We start from the raw sequence: 24,828 nt of genomic DNA on the forward strand, positions 1-24,828 counted from the left end.
CCAAAACCAACTTCACTATCAATATTCGATAAGTATAAAATAGATATATATATATCTATTTTATACTTATCGAATATATATATATCTATTAGATATATATATATATATATATATATATATATATATATATATCTATTAGATATATATATATATATATATATATATATATATATGTTAAGCTTAATCATCAACATGAATTGTCCCGGCCTTGTAGGCCTATTTAGAGATATCCTTTGTAACCACATCATAATATCCAATCAAATTTGTCAGACAAGACTTTCCCTTAACACACCCATGCTGTGTCTGAATTATTGCTGCAGTCTTGTCTAGATGATCCTGCAATGCATCTTTAACCAGTGACTCCATTATTTTACCCGGAACACAAGTTAAACTAACTGGTCTGTAATTACTCGTGTCACCCTTCGATCCCCCTTTGCAAATTGGGAATACACTTACACATCTCCCATCCGTGGGAAGCTCCCCTGAGTCCAAGGATGCTTTCATAATTATGGCTAAGGGTTTGCTTACTTCCTTTTTGCCTCCTTTAATATAACTGGATAGATCCCATCCACCCCAGGTGCCTTTCTTATGTTTAACTTCAACAATTTCTCCTCCACTTTGCTCTCAGTTATTACAAAATCATTAACCACCCTGCTACAATTTGATAACCTTCTGGCATTTTCAATCTTAATAATTCTAATTTCAAATAAGACTATACTTCCAGTTATCTGATAGGATATGCTTCTTTTTTCTTATTTGGGGTAAAAAAATTTTATATACAAAATGCAGTGCAACCTTGATATAATACCAGTTTCAGGCGACAACTTTAAGACTGCATTTTAAGCAGTGTGTTACAGCTGAAAAAATTTTGCCATTTTTTCCCCATTTTTTTTAAACTTAAATACACTTTATTTACTAATCTTCCATGACTATAGTATACAAACTAAATGACAAAGTATTAAATGTTATATCATTCCCTTTACATTAGTAGAATGTAAAGGGAATAATATAACAGAGCATTTAGGTGTGCACAAAATTTGTGTGAAAATGGGCAAAAAATCCCACTGAAGAACAGAAGCAAAATGGAAAGATCTGCTTCGACCTTCTCAATGTTGAAACTGAGTGACAGGTCCTTCAGTGAGTTATATCAGGTGACAAAACATGTTTTTCAGTATGATCTGGAAACAAAAAGATAGTGAAGAATGGCACACTGCAAATTTGCCACACCCCAAACAAAGCAAATGCAGAATCAAGTTGATTTTCATCTGTTTTTTGATCAGCATGGAGGTACACACAGAGTTCATGCCTCAAGGTAACACTGTCAAACCAAACTTTCTACCCTGAAGTCCTTGAATGGATATAGAAAAGGGTTCTGTGCATTTGACTTGGAAAGGCCAAAAACTGGATTTTGCGTCACAGCAATGCTTCCTGCCACTGCACAACGTCTGTTATCAAGTTTTTGACCTCTAAAAACATTGCAATGCTACTGCAGCCACCATATTCCATGGATCTCTTGCCATATTACTTTTTCTAAAGATCAAGGATAATCTGAAAGGAGATCATTTTGGGCTAATCTACAACATCAAGAGTGCTTAACTGATTCACTGAAGGATGTCATAGAAGAAGACTTCCAGCACTGCATCCAGGGATGGAAGGAGTGCTGGAGGTGATGTTTACCTTCCCAAGGAACTTCTTTGAAGGAGACAACTTTCAGTTGTATAAAATCTTACAATAAATTTTTTTATAAAACTAGTCTCATTCATTTTGTGACAGACTATATATATATATATATATAATATTGATAAAAATAAGATGTAATGAAATTACTGAAAGTCTTAGCAAACAAGAAAGGTATTAGAAATTTAATATTTTTAATTTTTCATTTTTCAGTTCAGCAACCCCCACCTAATAATATTGATAATAACATATTGGTCTATATATATATGACAATGCTAGTATGTACTGTGCATAGTAGTACGCCTTAGAAGCTAATGCGCCAATAAAATTCAATCAATCAATCAATCAATCAAAGCATAGTAGTACTCTGATGTTAGTAGCCATCTTATGTAGAGGTTTTGTTTGGCAGTTATGCTAGAGGTGATGAAATATTAGTAGGTTATGGGAATACAGAAAACCTCCATTCTCTTCAAAAACCTAATCGTTCAGGAGTTGAAAAAACAGAAGTAGATAGTAGAAGAATATCTAAAGTTAAAGGCAAAAGTATGAAAACCAACTTTGGTTTTACTGAGGTGATCAGTCTCATCCCAGTGTCTGAACTCTAGATAGTTGCCTGTGTAATGTCTTGGAAATAAAATGGAGCATAACTGAATATACACTAACAAATTATATATTAAAATATCTAACATCTAATACAAAGGGTACTAGGAAAGTTTTGCAATATGACGCAACAATGAATCACAGGAAGCTGCTTGTTGCTGCATGTTGAGACATGTTCATACGTGCATAGTAGCCGCCGTGCCAAGTCGATGGGCTCAGTTATTCATTATTAGTGAGAGTGTAAAGTGCTTGCGATGGCATCGTGGTCACGAAAGGAGATAAGGACAGTTTTGCGGTATGATTTCGTGCATGGTTTAACCATAGACCAGTGCTTAGAAGAAATGACTCTTGCACTAGATGATTGTCCACATCGTACAATGATATTCAGGTGGTATAGAGAATTCCAAAGGGGAAATTTCACTCTGGAGGATTCTGAGAGGCCGGGAAGGCCACGAACGTCAGTTACGGAGGAAAACGTTACTGCTGTGAGGAAAATGCTTGACGAAAACAGGCGAGTGACCTACCAACAGATAGAGGATACTTTGGGCCTAAATGCACCAGCAATTCGTTCGATTCTGCAAGATCATTTGCACGTGAAGAAACTTTGTTCTCTCTCTCTCTGGGTGCCGCATCAACTGACTGAAGAGCAGATGACACGACGTGTGACTTGGTGCCGGGAGATGTTAAAAAAGTTTGATAAGGGACAATCTCGGTATGTGAACAACATCGTGACAGGTGACGAGACTTGGCTGTACTATTACGATCTGCCGACCAAGGCTCAAAACAAAGTTTGGCTCTTTGATGATGACGACACACCCGTAATTGTCAGAAAATCCCGATCTGTAAAGAAGAAAATGATAGCTGTATTTTTCAAATCGAGTGGAATTGTGGAACGTGTCGTTTTGGACACGCAGAAGACAGTCACAGCTAAGTGGTATACTGAACAATGCCTGCCTAAAGTCATTGGATCTATGAAGAACCTGCGGCCAAAGTCAAGAATGGACACCTGGTACCTCCATCACGATAATGCTTCAGCTCACCGCGCCAAAGCCTGCACCGAATATTTGACCACGACAGGACTGAAACTTCTCGAGCACCCTCCCTACAGTTCAGACCTTGCTCCCTGCAACTTTGCACTGTTCCCGCATGTGAAAATGAAGCTAAAAGGGAGGCGGTTTTCCAGTGATGAGGACCTTCTACGGGCTTGGGACAACGAGTGTGCTTTACTCCCTAGTGAAACTTGGCAGAACTGGTTTAAAGATTGGTTTCGGAGGATGGAGAGGTGTATTGAATGTAGAGGAAATTACTTTGAAAAAATTAAATAAACAAAGCTGTATTGCAAAACTTTCCTAGTACCCTTTGTATATGTAGGCAATTACAGTTATCTGCCCTTGGAAGAACATATATTTCAATCTCTCTCACACACACACACACACCATCCTAGGGCATTAAACTAGGTAGGTGCCCAGTTTCCAGACCTTGCAATTTACAGAACCTAAGTCTTTCTTGTTGGTAACTGGTGAGAATATCCTTATATGACAGACAAATCTCAATGCTCTTCTCTCTACTCATTCCAAAATAGATATATCTACATTCTTCCTAAAATGAGGCTTCCAAACCTGTATGCAGTATTCAAGTGCATCCTAACCATCCTGCCTTATACAATGAGATAATTACCTCTTTGTACCTGCTGGAAAAATTCCTGTATATCTTTGATGAAGCTCCATGAGTTGTCAATGGTTATTCAGTTACCCACAGGTCTCCTTTTTTTTTTTTTTTTTTTTTTTTTTCCCCATTCTCTGTTTCCTTGAGTTTGAAATGGGTGTTATTCTGTGACTTGCTGCTACCCAAATGCAGTACTTTGCATTTATTAATGTTAAATCTCATTTTTGATTTTTCAGCCTGCTGCCTAGTTTATCTGGATCTTCTTGAAATAGCATACTCTGATTATTATTAAGCTAACTACCCTGCCTACATTTGTATTATTAATGATACATTTAGTATCATTAATAAATATTAAAAACAGTTAGGGCCCAACGCAAAATCCTGTGGGAACTCACTTATACATAACATTAGTCCGTGAATAGCAATCACAATTAATAAAAACTCTGTTTTTTACCACTTAGTGATCCCCTTCCATAACAGTGACTTGCCCCCTCCCAGTGATACACTGCTGCATTGCATACAGCAGATCATGTGGAACGGTATCAAGATCTTTATTTATTGAAATCTAATTATGTAATGTCAAAATTATATTTTGCAGCTAATTAGCCCATTGCAGCACTTAAGTGAAGGAATGGTGTTATATTTAAATGTGAGTGTTGAAGTAATTTTATAATAATATGCTTCTCTGCATTCTGTTTTCCTGTCTACTGCCAGCAGATGCTTAACCTCTCTCATCCTATCTGATGAGAGACCAGTTAGTCTCTAAACTTATTATGGTAGTGCCTTAAGAGTTTTTAATGAATAGTGGATTTCCTTTATTTTATATTGTTATTTTATTAAAAACAAGTAACTTTAAGTCAAATTGTGGATAATTATGTGGTGTCTAAAGTGAGCATAAAGCTCGAGCCTTGTTGTCACCGAAGGGAACAAAGATGGTAAGTAGAAAAACAGAATGCAGAGAAGCATACTACTATCAAATTATTTCATCACCTCCACTGAAATAACTTCCTTACTAAAATTTTAAAGATTATTCTATGTTATATTATATGGAGATTAATATTTAAGATTAATATTTGCCCATTGGGTAGTGCAGTGGGACTTTCCTAGCTTGTTCTGCAGCAGCTGTGTCATACTTATTCAAGAGGCTGTGTCACTCTGCTTCCCTGGATGAGTGTAGGGCCCTGCTTGCTTACTTGTATATTCCGAATTTTTAAGTTTAAATTTATTATTAATTTTTGCTGGTATGTAGGTTGATAGCAGTAACTTCCTCTTCAGCACTACTTTTTGCAGTTCACAAAGGTTCCTTTAACATGGTAAAATAGTGTCTAATTTAGTAGATCATCATACCTCATTTCTTTTACTTAATTGTTAATTTTAATTTATTAAATTAATTAATCATTTAGAGCTAATTAAACAAATTTAGCTTATCTTGTTTCAATCTGTTTAGGATTTTCAAATATTTGAATTTTAGAATTGTTAGTTCACATTGTTGCCCTGTTTAATTGTTTGGTTGGGTATTTTTTTAACACATTGATTACACCTAGTGTACCATTTAAAATTGTTAATTGTCTGTAACATTCTTCCCACGTGTGGATGAAGTAACACCCCTTGATAGAAAAAAAAAAGCTGATTCATTGCATGTTACTCTTTATGAAGGCATAATATTTTATGGTTATGTGATATTCATTCATTTCTTATGCAGTTCATCATGTTATGACAAATTAATATTTGAAATATTATAATGACAAATGTTATAATAATTTGCATGGAATTATTGCATAATTTCTTTTCAGATGGTAGAGGACCAGTCACCAAAACTCTCAGAACCAAACAACAATCAAATCATATCAGATGGAAACAGTGAAAAAGATTATAGCACAACTATTACATCGCCTCTTACAAGTAAGTTAAGGATATAGTTGTGAACATTGATAATTTAGGGCATAAGCCTATCCTTGAGTACATTTTTGTATGTTGTTTTCAGTGATTGATGTGAAGCTTATGCCTTAGATTTTTAATATTGTTTTTAGTGATAGACATAAGGCTCATGTCCAGATAATCAATTTTCTTGTACATTTTAACACCTTTCATTATTGTTTGTTAGCAATATCACAATGGGATTATCAGGTTACCTGATGTGCTGCACTTGATGGGTATACACCCTTATATAGTGAGGTGCTAGTAGGCACTTAAAATGGCTGTTAAGGAAGGGAGATGACATTATATTACAAATTAATAACTTTATGCATCTTTGGGGAAGAGGCTGCATACTTATAGTGCAGCACTGAGACAATCCATTGTGATTCCTCACATTGAGATATGTGCTATGCATCAAGACTTTAATCAAACAAACTTTCACTTGCCTGGATATAATTATATTGAATATCATGAGAAATAGTATTAGGTAGAAATATTAAACATAAGCTAGATATTCCCTCTCATTTACTGACCAATAAGACCACTTGAAAGCCTGACCTGGTCATTACAGGGTTATTACAAAGTGGTTTAATGACTTGAGAAAATTGTATATGCCATAATTTTAGAGATTGAGTGAAGACAAATTAAAGATCTCAAATTAGAGAGGAACACCTAAAGTTTTGATGTATAGCTACAGATTTTCAATACAGACACTTGCAGTTATTCAACAAACATCTCATCAAAAATAAAGCTCCTTCCACACTTTATTCAACTCATTCCTTAGTAATGGTGGTTAATAGATGTTATCTTTCATAAAACCCAAAAATAGAATCAGGATTGTGGAGGCCAATGAATAGGACCTGAATGATTAATCCATCTTCCATCAAAGTGATAATCCAGGCATGCTGTCACTTCTTGATGCTAATGAGGTGGAGCACCATCTTGTTGGAAGAGCAATCATCCATTGGGATCATTAGTTCTGATTTGTAGTAATCAGAAGATTCTCAGGCATATCAAGATAAACCCATGACAACCATTTTCTTTCATGAAACTAGAAAGAACTCGAATATGCTCTTTCTGAGTGTGTTCTGTGCTTTGAGTTCTCAGAATTCAAAGCACAGAACATTGATTTTTGGACATGTCACAAACATGTTCAAGTAAGTACTCACCTGGTTTTTCTCTGCCCCCAAACATGAACATTGTACATGTTGACATAGTCACTAACATGAAATATGGATTAATCACTGAACAGATATGCCAGAGCAGGTTATTTTTATTATTATGTCTCCTTGTATTTTTCACACAGAAATTGGTATGCTTCACTCTCTCTTCATTTGCGATTGCTTACCTCACTTGATAGTGGCAAAGCTTCAACTGCAAATGTTCCTGCAGCACTTTGCAAAACAGTTGGTTGTGGCAGACCCAGTTTATGACTTGCATGTGTTGTTGATTTTATTGGTTTTTGAGAAATGTATTTCCTCCACTTCTTTATTTCCTCCACTTTTTTTTATCACTCTCACTTGGTCTGCCTATCTTCTTTGTGTGAGTGGCACAACATTCCATATTCACAAAATTTCTGTGCCACTGATACATAAAATTTCTGCTGGGAGGATTCTTTGTAAAATGAATGCAAAATAATTTCTGAACTGTTGTTGCTGACTTTGTTTCCTCAAAGCAAACAACACTGTTTTTTTTTTTGGTACCAGTGAAATCTGCCATTTTGTTGATACTAATGTAGTTCCTCTGCTGGGAGTACACACAGTTACTAATTGTTTCAAAAAATTTCACTATCTTTGTCTGTTCGTGGCTATCTTTCTATACCACCATACACCCATTCGTTTTAAATATACAAAGTTGTTAAACTACTTTGTAATAACTTATAAAGCTGCATTTGATAAAATTTTTCTCTCCAATCTCAGTTACTTTTTTTTTTTTAATATACTGTATTTTGTCAATAAATTTTCTGTTTTAGATTTTAGATTAACATACTGCATCTATACATGTCCGTTTTGTACTTTGGTTAATTATCTTATGTATAAACCAGAATTTTTTTAAGAACACAAAAGGTGGCATTGTTATACATTGTCGGCATTAGTAATATTAAGCATAGGTTTTACTTTATAGTTATATGGTGATATTATGTTGAGAAAAATACAAGAGATAGGACTGAATTTGAAAGAGTCTAGAATTTAGTCCAGGTGTGATATGTTCATGTTAAGACCCTCGAATGAATGTTCATGATAAAACCCCTTTGAATCAATTCAGTCCAGGAGAGACTGTGAGACTCAGAGTAAAATAAATTTTTCATAGTGTGATTCTACACTTGTTAACAGAAAAATATGCTACCTAATGATTTAATGGCAGTCCATTTCCTCTTAACTTTTATAATCGTTCCTTAAATTTATTAAAACTGCCCAATTCTTCAGCTCTAGCCTGAATTAAATTTTGCACATTATTCTGCCACCTTCCTTTTTTAATTTAAATTTATGTCATCTTATGTATGTTAGCATTAGTAGAGACATTTGATGCAAGAAAGCAGGTTTATGCAGCATCAGCCAAGAAAAAAAAAAAAAAAAAAAAAAAAAAAGAAAAAGAAAAAAATAAATAAAAATAAAAAATAACCACTTCCACTTCACCCCTCTGTTTGTTCGAAATACCTGTCCAGCTGCGCCTTAAATTTATTTAGGCTATCAACTTCCATGACAAGGGATGGAAGTCTGTTCCACCAACCAACCATCTGCTGGCTATAGGCAAATTTCTGCACGTCTATTCTACATCTGTCTTTCCTCAATTTGAATTTATGCCCTCTCAGGTGATTATTCTGAGCAAGGGGAAGAATCCCATCAGCATTGAGCATGCTTAAACCATTCAAGGCTTTATACACCTCTATCAGATCACCTCGCTGGTGCCTAGTCTCCAGACACTGCAATTTGCAAAACTTAAGCATTTCTTCGTAAGAGCACCCCTTTGTTCCATTCACTAATCTTGTTGCCCTTCTCTGTACTCGTTCCAGCAGCTCTACATCCTTCTTGAAATGAGGCCTCCAGGCCTGTATACAGTACTCTAGGTTGGGCCTGACCATTGCCTTATACAAGGGAATAATCACCTTATCCAGGCTAGAAAAATTCTTATATATCATTGACAATACACCATGAGCTACTCTTGCAACCCGTCTGCACTGCTCAGAGAACTTCATATCTGCCTGCACAACCACCCCCAAGTCCCTTTCATTCTCTACCACTGTCAGTGTAGTACCACAGAGTTGATATGTTGCTCTGGGGTTGCTGTTTCCCATATGTAGTACTTTACATTTGTCAATGTTAAACTTCATTTGCCACCTTTCAACCCATCTGCTCAACCATTCCAGATCCTGTTGCAGTAGCATAGTATCAGTAGTGTCCTTGACAACCCTGCCAACCTTCGTATCGTCTGCAAACTTGGACATTAAGCTTGATATACCATCATCAATATCATTTATAAATACAGAAAACAATAATGGGTCCGAGAAAGAGTAAGGATGCTGTCATTGTTTAGTTTACTGAATCTCTTTAAAGGATTAAATACTTCGATCAGGTCTCCCTGCTGATTTCTAGTTTTCACATGCTGCAATTTATAGAATTCAAGTCTTTCTTGGTAAGAGTACCCTTTTATGTGCCTGACTAATATTGGTGCTCTTTTTTTTCCTTTTTTTTCTTACATTCATTCCAAAAGATCCATATCCTTTTTTTTTTTTTTTTTTTTTATGTGAACCCCAAACACGAGAGGTATTATAATCTATAGTACTTACTACCGTGCTTGGGTTGGAGGTTGAGAAGACGAAAGAAGATATTAGTTGATATTGGACTTGAACTTCTGTAGATTGTAATTTTCAGGAAATACGTATGAAGGAAGGTTGTTCCAGAAAACGGCAGTTGAATGAATAAATGAGGAAGATGAAAAGTTGGTTCTGTGGGTTTGAAGTTGGACAGTAAATGGATGTTGGCTGGTGGCGGCACATGTTCGGACTGTTTTGAAAGAGAGAGCGGGAATTATAGAAGCCAATTCAGAAGAACAGTGCCCATGGAAGTATCTGTAGAAGAGGCATGCAGCAGAAACAGTACGTCTGAGAAAGCGAGTGGAGAGACTCTGTTAGAGATGAATCATTAATTAACCTAACTGTCCTCTTCTGAATGGAATCAAGAAGCTTGAGAGAGGTTTGGGGGGGGCAGCACCCCAGATGTGGGAATAATATTCCATGGCAGGGCGGATTTGCGATTTATACAGAGTGAGCAGCTGTTTGGAAGAAAAGTAACGCTGAGAGCGAAAGAGAAAACAGAGTTTTTTAGATGCAGAGGAAGCAATATTTGTAATGTGCTTGTGCCAATAGAGATTAGAGGTCAGGGTAATCCCCAAAAGAGATATATCATTTTGCCTAGAAATCGGAGTGTCACTAAAGATAAGCATAGGAGCAGAAGAATCCTTTTTGCGAGATATAAGACAAGACTGAGTTTTAGAAGGGCAAAGACAACTTAGTTGAAATGGTTATATACCGTACTAGATAGCGTTAGTTGAACTTCGTTAACAGTTAAATTGTACGTTTAAATTTTTGATAGGTGGAGGAGAACCAGGGTATGTCTGCCGGGAGCAACTATTGATGATGTCACCAACAGACTGTCAGATTTTAAAGGGGGTAAAGAAAATATTATTATTCATGTGGGGACAAACAATATTAAACGTACACGATCTGACGATTTGTTGGAAAAATACAGAACCATGCTGAGGAAATGTCGCGAGCTAGGCCATAATGTCTATGTGTCTGCAATTCTGCCCAGACACGATAGGAGGGATTATATGTTAAGAGCCTTGTGGATTAACTCAAGACTTGAAGGAATCTGCAAGGCTTTAGGGGGTAAATTTCTATCAGCATGGCCCACACTTGTAGGTAGAAGGAATTTGTTTTGTAGAGACGGGATACACTTAAACAAAGGTGGTGCAAAAGTTTTTGCCAGTATTATTGAGGATACCTTAAAGGTTCAGGGAAACTGCTAGTTAGGGGGCGTGTAGGTAATACTGACACGCGTTTATCTGATAATATTGGTCAAAGTAACTCTTGCACATACCTCAAGAGTTCTTATCTGTTACCCCAACTGGACGTATTATCTAGATGTTCTGGGGGCACAAACGTTTCACGTGGGCGGGTAGCTAATGCCAGGGAAGAGAGCCTAAAAAACTTCAAGGGTTGTGTTAGGGTTGTTAAATATACAAGAACAGTAAATCTTAATTGTTTATACAGTAACGTTAGAAGTGTCGTCAATAAAATGAGCGAATTCGAACTGCTGGTTAAAACAAGTAACGCGGACATAATAGGGCTTACAGAGACGTGGTGCCACCCGGAAATTGGGGATGATGAGTTTCAGTACGGCTTGTATAATGTATTTAGGAAGGATAGGTTAGATAGAAGGGGTGGTGGGGTAATGCTTCTTATCAGAAGCAGCCTGAGTGCGACGATAGCTTTCCCGGATTCAGACGTTTCACATGCTAGTATAGAGTCTGTATGGTGTGAGATAGTTGGAAACAAAGGTATAATGCGAGTAGGAGTAATCTACAGACCAGGTGATTGTGAAGATTATGACAAAAGCCTCTACATGCAAATGGAATGGGAAAGTAAGCGTCAATGCCTTATTATGGGTGATTTCAATCTGCCTCTAATTGATTGGAGTAAATGGGAAGGAAACTCGACATGGGGAACAAAATTTTTAAATCAACTAGATGACTGTTATTTGTATCAACATGTCAGGGAAAATACTAGAGAAAAGAGTATCCTAGACCTCATCATCACACATGAATCAGATGACATAACAGGGCTGACAGTAGAGGAACCAGTAGCAGGAAGTGATCACGGAGTTCTACGGTGGATGATGACGAGAGAGGTAGCAGAAGTAAAAGGCAAAGGAATGGGTTTTAATTTCAGAAAAGGAAATTACGATGCCTTAAGGTACTACATGGCCTCTATTAATTGGGTAGATATCGCGCAGAGAATGAATACAATTGAACTGTGGTATGCTTTTAAAACATTAATCACAGATGCCTTGAATGCGTATATACCATTAAAAAAATACTCCACGAGGAGGGTTCCAAGTTGGATGACTAGTGAAGTTGCCGCATTACTTGAGCAGAAAAAGGTGGCATGGAAAGGTTACAGAACAACAAAAAGTACTGAAGCCTATAACAGCTACAAGGTGATGTGTAATAGAGCCACAGAAAAGGTTCGACAGGCAAAGGCAGTTTATGAGAAATCACTAGCAAACAGAGCAAAGAGGGGGGATAAAGAATTCTTCACATATATAAATGCCAAGAAGAGCAGGACAAACCAGATCGGACCTTTATGTAAGGGAAAGGGGATAGTAATAAATACACCAGCTGCCGTTGCAGATGAACTCAACAGTTATTTTGCATCGATATTTACAAATGAAAAGCATTTTGTGGCAAAGGGAAATTGTGGGAGCGAAGTTAAAAAATATGTAATTAATGATATTGAAATTTCGCAAGATTATTTAATGAAAAAACTTTCGAGCCTACAGACCAGTAAGGCTCCTGGAGTTGATGGAATATACCCTATAATCTTAAGAGAGGCGGCAAGTGAGTGCATTGAACCATTGAGGCTAATTATGCGAGCATCATTAGACTCTGGGGAGATTCCCTTGGATTGGAAAAGTGCAAATGTATCTCCCATACATAAGGGTGGCTCTAAAAGTGAAGTTGGAAATTATCGACCTGTCAGTCTGACTTCAGTAGTAGGGAAAATCATGGAGGCAATGATCAAGGGTGGAATTCAGGATCATTTGGATCGAATTGAAATTCTCAAGGATACTCAGCATGGTTTCGTAAAGGGAAAATCATGTTTAACAAATCTGGTTCGCTATTTCGAAAGGGTCACTCACGAGCTGGATTTAGGGAATAATTTCGACATTGTTTATTTAGATTTCAGCAAAGCTTTTGACTCAGTCCCACATGAGCGGTTGCTTTATAAGCTGGAACAGGTTGGAATCACTGGGAAAATCCTTAGATGGATAGAAGGATGTCTTCAGGGCAGGAGGCAGAGGGTTGTGATAAATGGCTATTCCTCAGATTGGGTTGATGTAAGAAGTGGGGTTCCCCAAGGATCAGTATTAGGACCACTGTTGTTTTTAATTTTCATAAACGACATTGATGAAGGGATAGAGGGCGTGATGTCTAAATTTGCAGATGATGTTAAAATTGGGAGAGTAGTTAATGATCACTGTCAAGCTGAGCTTCTTCAGAGAGACCTAGATAGACTTCAGGAATGGTCAGAAAAATGGCAGCTGTGCTTTAATCCAACAAAGTGTAAGGTATTACACCTGGGAAACAGTAATCCCAAAAAAACTTATTCACTTGGTGGAGTTCAACTAAAGCCAGTACTGGAGGAAAGGGACTTGGGTGTTACGATACGGTCAGACATGAAATTCTCTGAGCATTGTAAACAGGTTGCAAGGAAGGCCCATGGTGTCCTATCAATGATCTATCGAACTTTTGCAAGTAGAGATAGGGACGTGATAATCCCATTATATAAGGCTTATGTTAGAACACACTTGGAATACTGTGTTCAAGTATGGAGACCGCACCTGAAGAAAGACATAGAGCTTCTTGAAAGGGTGCAAAGAAGGGTAACTCGCCTGGTGAGATCGGCAAAAGGGCGTCCTTATGAAGAAAGACTTCGAATATGTGGGTTGCAGAGTTTGGAAACTAGACACCTTAGAGGAGATTTGATTGAGGTGTTTAAGGCTCTGAGAGGCATCAGTAAAATGAATGAGGACAAAATTTTCAAGATTATAAATGATGCTAGAACTAGGGGACATAAATTCAAGTTACGGGGGGAAATGTTTAGATTGGATTGCAGGAAGTTCTATTTTAGCCAGCGAGTTATAAATTACTGGAATAAGTTGCCTTCATGGGTGGTAGAGGCCGACAGTTTGGGGATATTCAAAGGTCATCTGGATAGTACTTTCGGGTAAGGGAAGCACATAGGATGATAGGATTAATTTCCTTTTTATTTATTTTTATTTTATTAATTATTATTATTTAGTTATTTATATTTTTGTTTTTATCATTGTTTTGTTCGGATTTATTTTTTTTAATTTTTTTTTTTTTTTTTTTTTTGGCTGGTGCAGCATAAGCCATAGGCTTTCTTGCACCATGCGGCCGTTACTAATACTAATACTTAATTAATACATATAACGACTTAGATTACAAACGTAATATAATTAATAACATAACATAATTAATTAATAAATTAATAGAATCATGACTCAGACCAGAGGAGCAAAGCAAAAGGCTCAAGCTAATGGAAGTGCTGTGGCTCAGAGCAGAACTGAGGGGGGCAGTTGTCCTCTGACTCACAGCCTTATAAAATGCACTGTTTGCTTGATGTTTGCAGAGCAATCGGGTACGGGACATGATACTGCCAAGGGGGATGTCTTTGTGTGTGCGCGATGCAAGGAGTGTATCGATATCAGGCAACAACTCGGCGTTCTTATGGGCCTATATGAGAGCTTGAAGGACAGGGTGGATGCCCTCGAAGAAACTAAATTGAGGGGCCCATCAAGCTCTCAGCTGCCCACATCAACGCCAGAGCTTGCACTTGGGCATCGCGTGACACAGAGACAACCCCCAAGGCAGAATGCGCTGGTCCCGAAGGAACTAGTAGTTGTTGGTGACTCTATTTTCAGGGAAACGGGGAACATGCTTTGTAAAAAAGATAGGTGGAACAGGACCAGGGTATGTCTGCCAGGGGCAAAGGTTGATGACGTTGTAGAGCGAATATCATCTTTTAAGGGCACAAAAGGTGATATAGTTGTACACGTTGGCACTAATAATATTAAGAGTAGGAGACCGGCAGAATTACTTAACAAGTACAGGTCACTGTTGAACAAAAGCCGAGAATTAGGGTTGAATTTGAAAGTGTCTGCAATTCTGCCCAGACACGATAGGAGGGAGTATATGATGAGAGCCTTGTCGATCAATTCGGCCCTGGAAAGATTGTGCAAGGCTCAAGGGGTAGAATTTTTTTCAGCCTGGACTGTACTTGTTAACAGGAGAGATTGCTTCTACAGGGATGGGATACACTTAAATAGAAAGGGTGCAAGAATATTTGCTGATGCTATCGAGGCAGTGTTAGGTGGGTCGGAAAACTGCAAGCTTGGGGGAGGAGACAAAGACCAATAGATTGACAGTAGCCACTGGCAGAGGTGAAAGATTCTTGCACTGCTTCTATTAGAATGAGCAGAAGCCTGAAAAACAAGATGCATGGTATTTCAGAGACTGCTGGGAGCCATTGCGGTACAAGTAAACACATGGGTTGTGTTAGGGTAGCTAAGAATAGAAACAGGTGCAGATATACTTGCGTGTACACCAATGCTAGGAGTTTAGTAAATAAATTTGATGAATTTGAGGTATTGCTCAAAACATCGAAGGCAGATATTGTTGGGATATCAGAGATGTGGTGTCACACAGATATAAGGGATGCGGAACTGCAATTTGGGGAGTACAACATCTACAGAAAGGATAGACAGGATAGGAAGGGGGGAGGTGTTATGCTATTAGTTAAGAAACACATAAAAACCAAGGAAGTGAAGCCAGTCGACATCACTGGACAGTGCAGTGTGGAGTCAGTTTGGTGTGACATAAACATTGGGAGATGAAAATTGAGAGTAGGAGTGTGCTATAGGCCTAATGACTCTGATGAGTATAATAAGTAACTGTACAGGGAAATAGAGTGGGCCAGTAAATCAGAGTGTCTTATAATGGGAGATTTTAATTTCCCAGATATTGACTGGATTTTGGGGGCTGGTTACTCACACACTAGCAGGGCTTTTGTGGATTTATTGGATGATTGTTTTCTACATCAGCATGTTCGGGAGGCAACTAGAGGGAGTAATACTCTTGATTTGATTATCAGCAGTGATTCTTCATGCATTAAGAATCTGCAGATAAATGAACCACTAGGTGGCAGTGATCACAGTGTGCTGAAGTGGGATTTACTCAAAGAGGTAACTACCATTAGGGGTAAAGGGAAGGGTTATTGCTTCCGTAAAGGCGACTACGATGGACTGAGACAGTATTTAAATTCTATACAGTGGGACCAACTGATGATGTTACCAACAGCAAATTCAAAATGGGAAGCATTCAAAGAACTTATCTTGGAAGCTTTACTAGGCTTTACATACCAACTAAGAAATATTGTTCAAGGTTTAGGCCAAAATGGATGTCAGATGAACTAATGAGGCATATGGCAGAGAAGAAAAATGCATGGGATACATACAAATTAACACATGACACAGAAGCCTATGATAGATACAAGTTGATATGCAACCAAGTTACAAAGGAGGTTAGGCAGGCGAAGGCAGATTACGAGAAATCCTTGGCAAGGGATGCAAAGAAAAACAGCAAAGAGTTCTTTACTTATGTAAACTCTAGAAGGAAGGGGATGAATCAGATTGGTCCACTTGATATTGATGGGTCAAGTGTTGATGATCCTGCTCAGGTAGCTAACAAACTAAATGAATATTTTGCATCGACATTCACACATGAGGAGTTATTCAGCAAGGGGAATGCCAGAGGTGTATTCAACTCTAGCAGTAAGCTACAGAATCTTGAAATAACTGGGAGTAAAGTGGAGGAGAAACTGTTTAAGATAAACACAAGAAAGGCACCTAGGGTGGATAGGATCTATCCAGTTATATTAAAGGAGGCAGCAAAGGAAGTAAGCAAACCCTTAGCCATAATTATGAGAGCTTCCTTGGACTCAGGGGAGGTACCCATAGACTGGAAATGTGCAAATGTGACCCCAATTCACAAAGGAGGATCAAAGGCTGACACAAGTAATTATAGACCTGTGAGCTTAACTTCTGTTCCAGGAAAATTAATGGAGGCACTGGTTAAAGAAGCACTGCAGAATCATTTAGACAAGACTTCAGTTATAGCTCAGACAGCATGGTTTTGTTAAGGGGAAGTCTTGCCTGACCAACTTGATTGGATACTATGATGCAGTCACAAAAGAACTGGATGCAGGGAATAACTTTGATATTATATACTTGGATCTTAGAAAGGCTTTTGATACTGTTGCACATGGAAGACTGCTACACAAATTGGAGCAGTGTGACATTGGAGGCAAATTGCTGCTATGGATAAAGGGGTGGTTGAGGGGGAGAAGACAGAGAGTGGTAATCAATGGACACTGCTCATCGTGGACTGATGTTGTTAGTGGAGTCCCTCAGGGCTCAGTGTTGGGTCCATTATTGTTTTCTGTATTTATAAATGATATTGATGATGGTATATCGGGCTTAATGTCCAAGTTTGCAGATGATACAAAGGTTGGCAGGGTTGTCAAGGACACTACTGACACTGTGCTGCTGCAACAGGATCTGGAAAGGTTGAGCAGATGGGCTGAGAGGTGGCAAATGAAGTTTAACATTGACAAATGTAAAGTACTACACATGGGAAACAGCAACCCCAGAGCAACGTATCAACTCTGTGGTACTACACTGACAGTGGTAGAGAATGAAAGGGACCTGGGGGTAGTTGTGCAGGCAGGTATGAAGTTTTCTGAGCAGTGCAGACGGGCTGCAAGAGTAGCTCATGGAGTATTGTCAATGATATACAGGAATTTTTCCAGCAGGGATAAGGAGGTGATTATTCCATTGTATAAGGCGATGGTCAGGCCACACCTAGAGTACTGTATACAGGTCTGGAGGCCTCATTTCAAGAAGGATGTAGAGCTGCTGGAACGAGTACAGAGAAGGGCAACAAGATTAGTGAATGGAACAAAGGGGGTGCTCTTACGAAGAAAGGCTTAAGTTTTGCAAATTACAGTGTCTGGAGACTAGGCACCAGCGAGGTGATCTGATAGAGGTGTATAAAGCCTTGAATGGTTTAAGCATGCTCAATGCTGATGGGATTCTTCCTCTAGCTCAGAAAAATCACCTGAGAGGGCATAAATTCAAATTGAGGAAAGACAGATGTAGGATAGACGTGCGGAAATTTGCCTTTAGCCAGCGGGTGGTTGGTTGGTGGAACAGATTTCCATCCCTTGTGGTGGAGGTTGATAGCCTAAATAAGTTTAAGGCTCAGCTGGACAGGTATTTTGAACGAACAGAGGGGTGAAGTGGAAGTGGTTTTTTTTTTTTTTTTTTTTTTTGGCTGATGCTGCATAAGCTTGCTTTCTTGCATCAAATGCCTCTACTAATGCTAATGCTAAAATCAAGTAAGTTGTCTTTGCCACGCTGGAGAATTACCTGAAGATCGGCATTTAAGGAATTGGTAGCAGATTTTCGAGAAGTTGAAGCTGATTGAGCAGGACAAGGTTTCTCAAAATGAAAAGTGGAATGCAATGTGCTATCATCAGCAAAACTGTGGATAGGATTTCCGGTCAATGGAAGAAAGGTCATTAATATACAAGAGGGAAAGAGTGGGAGAAAGAACTGAACCTTGAGGGACACTGCATTAGTGGAGAAGTTAGAAGACAGAGAGCCATCTACCATCACCCTCAGTGAGCGATCACAGAGAAAACTGGATAACCATTACTAAAAACAGTTGGCAAACCATAAGATGGAAGCTTGTTTAGAAGACCTTTATGCCAAACACGATCAAAAGCCTTTGAGATGTCAAGAGCAACTACTTGTGTTTCACCGAACCTTTCCATTGAATTAGTCTATAAATGGGTAACATAAGCCAGAATATCACCAGTGGATCGACACTGACTGAATCCATACTGGCGATTGTTGATCAGACGGAAGGCTTCCTAGGTAGTTTAAGAGTTGGCGGTTAATTGTGAACATTTCCCCATTACTTTAGAAAGAGTAGAAGTAATTTCAATGGGACGATAATTGGATGGGAGGGATTTGTCACCCTTTTTAGGAGCTGGCTGGATATGAGCAAATTTCCATGCAGAAGGAAAAACACCTTTGGAATAAGAAAGTGAAAAAAGGCAGCAAAGAATAGGAGTAAGTTCAGGGGCACATGTTTTGAGAACAAGTGGAGAAATACCATCAGGACCTGGAGCTTTCTTAGCATCAAGATTCATCAAAATCCTTCTGATATCCTTTTGACGGAAGACCACAGGAGGCATTGAATGGAGCGTGTTGGGAATGGTGGGAGGTGTTTTACCAAGATCATTAATACATGAGCTGGAAGAAAAATGGGATGCTAGCAGAAGTTGCGGCCAATTGCTTTGGCAAGAGACCAGAATGCTCGTCTACCATTAGGGCAAGAAGCAAGTTTTCTACTCTTAGCCTGTTCAAACTCTAGTTTTTACTGATTAATAACTGATTAACAATTGTTGCGAGCTTTGGTGTAGGCAGAAAATGAAACTGAAGAATTAGAAACAAGCCAATTACGTTATGCAACATTCTTCTCTTGAACAGCCTTAGCACGTTTATTGGAAAACCAAGGTTTAGATAAAGGACGAGATTTTAAAGTGGAGTGTGGGATAAAGGATTCCATTCCTGCAAGAATAATTTCACTGACACGATCTGAGCAAACACTGACATCAGAAGTTTTGAAACAGTAATCCGACCAAGGAAAAGAAGAAAAGAAGTCTCGCAGGTCATCCCATTTTGCATTCTTGTAATGCCAAACAACACGAGGTTGGGAATAGCCATGAGATAAAGGTTCCATTGGAGAAGAGACAATCACCAAGTTGTGATCTGAAGTGCCTGAAAGACCTCTAACTTCGACCGTGTACTTAGAAGGGTTGTTTGTGATAAAAAGATCAAGCGTATTGGCTGTATGATTAAGATTGTCCAGTATTCTTGTAGGTAAATGAACAATCTGTGCTAGGTCATTAGTAATTGCAAAAGCCTGAGCATCTCGACCAGCTGGGTCGGTTTGACTAGAAAATGGAATCCAGCTGGAGTTGTGAACATTAAACTCACCGAGGAAAATTACCTCACTGTTAGGAAAGTCGGACTGGAGAAAGTCAAGTTGCCAAGTGAGGAAGTCAAAGAGCTCCAAGTGATTAGTGGAGTTGGGAGAACAGTAGAGACGACAGATGAATTTGACACAATGAGGTAGAAAGATTTTAAGCCAGTGAAGATCAAAGAGAGGAGATTCCAAATTGCCAAGTCTCTGACAGGGAATATCAGAACGGACATATGCACAAGTACCACCTTTGAGGCGAAAGGAATCATACAGCGAATAATTTGGGCATCCGAGATGAGCAGTAGTTGAATCAACCGATAACTGAGATTCTGTCAGAAAAAGTACATGGGGTTTGGCAGACTGCAAGTGGAAATGGACATCGTTGAGATTAGAATTGAGACCACATATATTTGTGAAATAAATTAGGAAGTGCTTGGGAGGTTTAGATCTTTTCGCAGATAAGCTTGCTCTATTAGTTTGACAATTCATGGTGTATTCAATAATAAGAAAAAGTGGGTGGGACATGCTGTATGAAGTAATGAAATTTTTGGATATGGCGTACATGTGGTAAGAATATACCCAGATCCTTGACAATGCTCCCCGCATACACACTACTCGGACTCCCTCCAGTCACTATCTGGCAGAGTAGAGGTAGCAAGATTATACACTAGCTGATCTGGAAGCCTCCTAGAGAGTTACTAATAGGTTCGGTCCGGTCTACTAACTAGCGGCCAGCCTGTGAACACCGTTTTAGAGCTGTACTCTCGAAATGTAAGGAATATTGGATCTCGCCTTGACGTTCATCCTAACCTCAAAAGTCATCAATCGTACTGCATGATGGAAGAGATAGGGAAGGGTTGACCGGAACTTAGCTGTAGAGACTAAACATGAGGTTCACCACTTCAAGCCTCCAATAAGCAAAGTGGTGGTATTTCACCGGTTGATGAGAGTCATCTACCACCTAGTACTGTCTGGTAACATAGAGGGGCGGCGTTTCTCCATGTGGTGAGGGCGCCACACCTCGACCCCTGCTTACGTTGGTTCACACCTGGGTGGTCACCCACCATGTACTTGTGCATGGAGGTTATACCCAGGATTACTAACATTCCCACCATCGTGAAGGTGCAAAATAATGCTTTCAGATTTGTATGCAATATTCAAGGTGTAACCTAACAATTGCCTTGTACAATGGATAATCATATCCTTGTCCCTGTATGTCATTGACAGAACCTCCATGAGCTGTCCTAGCAGCATGTCTGAAATACCCAGAGAAGTTAATGTTGGACTCTACATAAATCCCTTGGTCTTTTTAATTCTCCACAAACTTAATTGTGGTATCACCCAATGGTATTCTGGACTGCAACCGAAATAACCTTGAATGTATTAATGTTAAACCTCTTATTGCCACTTTTCAGCTAGCCTTCCTAATTTATCCAAGTTGTTATGCCTTCATCAATATTTTTAATAAATACTGAAAACAGTAAGGGGCCCAGCACAGAATGCTGAGGAACCCTACTATTAACATTAACCCATGAAGACCAATGGTGATTAATAACCATTTGGGTCTCCTGCAAATTAACCATTCCTTTATACCTGGTTGCCTAGCTATTTCACTACTTTCAAACAAATGCATAACTGGAAGACTAATTTGCCATTCATTTAAAAGATGAGGCACTGCTGTGACATCCTGTTTTAGGACTTACTGGTACTTCACCAGATAGCAGGTGGTCTCAGTTATTGAATCCAAGACCACTTATTGATGAAAGAAACAGCTTACATGTGGTATGAAGACAGCACACTAAATGATATGTAATATAGCAAAAGTTATATGGCCTAGTTAATATAATGCATGAAAGAATTGTTAGTACCTAGGCAACTTCTGGCATAGGAGTTTACTTTACTGTTAGTACTAAACTCAGTATTCACTGAATGACTTAGTACTAAATTTTGGTTCTTAATATAAGCAGCTTATAATATCTGCTAGTCAATAAACACATGTGGACAGAATAATAATCTTTAGTGCTTTTACATATATGTATTAACTATACCATATAGCTTTTGCTGTGGTGAATATCAAGAAGAGACGTGCAGTTTGAAAAGATGCTTACAGTGATCTTAAATATTTATTTCAGTTCTTTTCCAGTGGAACCACCAGATATTTTTAACAAACACAAATGCCACATGGGATAATTATAAATTGTCAGGGGACACAGACTCCTATAAGTGTAAATTGATCTGTAATCAAAATCAAGTTATTCAGGGGTAAGAATGTTATGAGAAACCTCTGGCTAAGAGCCCAAAGAAAAGTAGCAAAGAACTCTTTGCTTATGTTCATTCCTTTCTTTTTAGTGGTAACATAAGCAAAGAGTTCTTTGCGTATGTCAATATTATCCACTTGATAATAACAAAAGTATCAATAATCCTGTACAATTTTCTGATAACTTGATTAAATATTTTGCATGTGCATTTACATGAGAAGTTCATAGAGGTAGGGATACCAAAAACATTTCTTTTACTCAGTAGAAATTAAAGGATTTTATGATAACTGAGAGGAAGTTGTAAGGAAAATTGTTGCAACCAAAAGTAAAGAAGGCACCTGGAATCTATACAGTCATTTAAAAGAAGCACTCATAATGAGACCTTTATGAGAGTTTCCTTGGATTCAAGGCAACTACAGATTGCAGATAGGCATGTCTTCCTTGTTCACAGTGGGCATTTATAAGGCAAATTTAGTAATTACAGAAAATGAAGTAATTTACCGCCCTGTGGTAAGGCAATCACATGGATTTGTTTTGTAGAGATCATGCTTAACCAATCTGATTAGTTATTGGGAGGTTGTTACATGAACACTTGATATAATTTACTTAGAGTTCTGTAAAACCCATGATACAATCCCTCATGAAGGATTTTTATATAAATTTGAGCAATCTGGTGTTAGTAACAAGTTAATACTTGGGATAAAGGGATGGCTAAATAGTAGGAGACAGTACAGTTAAAAAGGACCACTGGTATGAGTGGTGTTTGGTCCCCTTACTGTTTCTGATACTTATATAAATATTTAAAGGCCTATGTTTTCTGGTGGTAAAAAATTGAACAGGGTGATTAAACAGGATATGGTTGATCTTGATCTTATTGAAGTACCAGATTTGTCGAAAAATGGCAGTTATGACATTGATAAATGCAAGGTAGTGAGTGCATTTGGATAGCAGTAATCTCGGAATAACATACTGTTTTTATAGCTTCAAACAAAAGTAGTCATTAACAAAAAAGACCTGATGGTAATTTTATCTAACATAAAGTGCTCAGAGCAGTGCACACAAGCTGCTTAGACAGCTAATGGGGTTCTTTCAGTGATATACAGAAAATTTTCCACTATGAATAAAGAGGTGATTAGATTATTGTATAAAGCAATCATTAGGCCACATCTTGAATATGGCATACTGATTTGAAATCCTTTTTTTAGTAAAGACATAGAAGAGTTACAAAAGGATATTCTTAACAAGAAATGCATGGAAACCTAATTGAAGTATTTAATTCTTTTAAATGGTTGAGTAAACTAAATGCCGATGGCATTTAGTTTAATCAATCCTAGAAGTATTTTTACTCTTTCTTGGGTGACTCATACATACACACACAGTGCAATATGGTCTTAGATACTAAATGTACTATATATATATATATACAACAATGCTAAGAAACTTCCTACCTCCATAACACTGTTTTGAGGGTGGGAAGTATAAACTTAAAATATTGGACAAATTATTAGAAATGGAAGGGCAAATAAAGTTGAAAAGTTATAATTTTATTAGTGCACTTGTTTGAAAATTAAAAAAATTAATACTAATTATTATTGATTTTTTTATTAATTAGATTCTGTTTCTTCAGAGTCTTTAAGTCATTCATCTAGTACCTCAGTTAACAACCTGTCCACTGAGAATTTCAAAGGAAAAGTAGACAAACCATGTATTCCAAAGCCACCCTCATTTAAGCCAGTCATGTAAGTTAAAAAACAACATTAAGTATAGTGTGAAATGTTCTAAAATGTGTGTGTGTGTGTGTGTGTGTGTGTGTGTGTGTGTGTGTGTGTGTGTGTGTGTGTGTGTGTGTGTGTGCGCGCGCCTGCCATCATAAACTGACTATTCTGTATTACACACCTTTAAATCTTAAAGATATGAAAGAAATACACAAAATAGTCAGATTTGTATCAAATTTACGTTTTATATAAATTTTAATTTGTTCTCCATCAGAAATTGCTTATACAAATCTGAATATTACAATTGATATTTGTAATTTCTAGAATAATCAAGGTAGTCAGCCAAACCCTAGAAATATTTTTTATTGAAAAATTTTCATTAAATGATATTTGTTGTAATGGGATTTTACTATGTTATAGAAAGCTTAGCCTACAATAAATGGGGAAATCAAAGTAAATGTTGAAATCAGAATTTCATTATATCATTTACTGTATTCTAATTGCATATTTAATTATAGCCCTTTATAAGGGCCAGAATTAAACAATATGCAATTAGATGCATTAGCAGCATTTCATTTTGGAAAGCTTTATTTCAAGTGATTGCTTGTAGACAGATTTGGGCTTAGTCATTATTATAAGTAAGATATATATAAACAATAGTCTGTGTGTGAGATACAAAACATTAAAGTCAGTGACAGATTAGTATTAGAGCACCATAAAGCTCCAAGCCTGATGGAAAGAATTAAATTTTATACAAAGAAACACGTTACAAGTTAAAATAATGAAAATTAAACAAAGAAATGATAATAATTATTTTATTATTATTATTAATAATATCTGTTTATTGCTCTGCTCTAGAGTCACCCCATGGACAGCAGTAAGCTAGTTGCGTGATTATTACATTCACAGTTTAAGTCAGGGACACGCACCTGGGGTCGCATGGAGCCGTATGCGTGCTTAACCTGAAAGGAACAGTATTTACAGAATTCTTTAATTACATACCTGAAACTTGTGGAATACCTTAGGGTCTCAAACTAAGCAAGATAATATTTGATCAAAAGTGCTGGATAAAACGTGAAGTA

At 37.8% G+C, this 24,828-nt stretch overlaps 1 protein-coding gene across 2 annotated transcripts in view; it reads left to right on the plus strand.

The window, feature by feature from the left end:
* The window catches only part of LOC150089673 (uncharacterized), a 389,737-nt gene that overhangs the window by 261,506 nt on the left and 103,403 nt on the right, over nucleotides 1–24,828 (plus strand). For both annotated transcript variants that reach the window (XM_090389589.1, XM_090389590.1), the window contains 2 exons: nucleotides 5,736–5,844; nucleotides 23,644–23,770. In XM_090389589.1, coding sequence (XP_090245715.1) covers nucleotides 5,736–5,844; nucleotides 23,644–23,770 — 236 coding nt within the window. The remainder of the gene's footprint in view (nucleotides 1–5,735; nucleotides 5,845–23,643; nucleotides 23,771–24,828) is intronic.

Source organism: Mastigoproctus giganteus, chromosome 2, assembly GCF_048544385.1.
Source record: "Mastigoproctus giganteus isolate SK-2022 chromosome 2, ASM4854438v1, whole genome shotgun sequence".
NCBI classification, from domain to species: Eukaryota; Metazoa; Arthropoda; class Arachnida; order Uropygi; family Thelyphonidae; genus Mastigoproctus; species Mastigoproctus giganteus.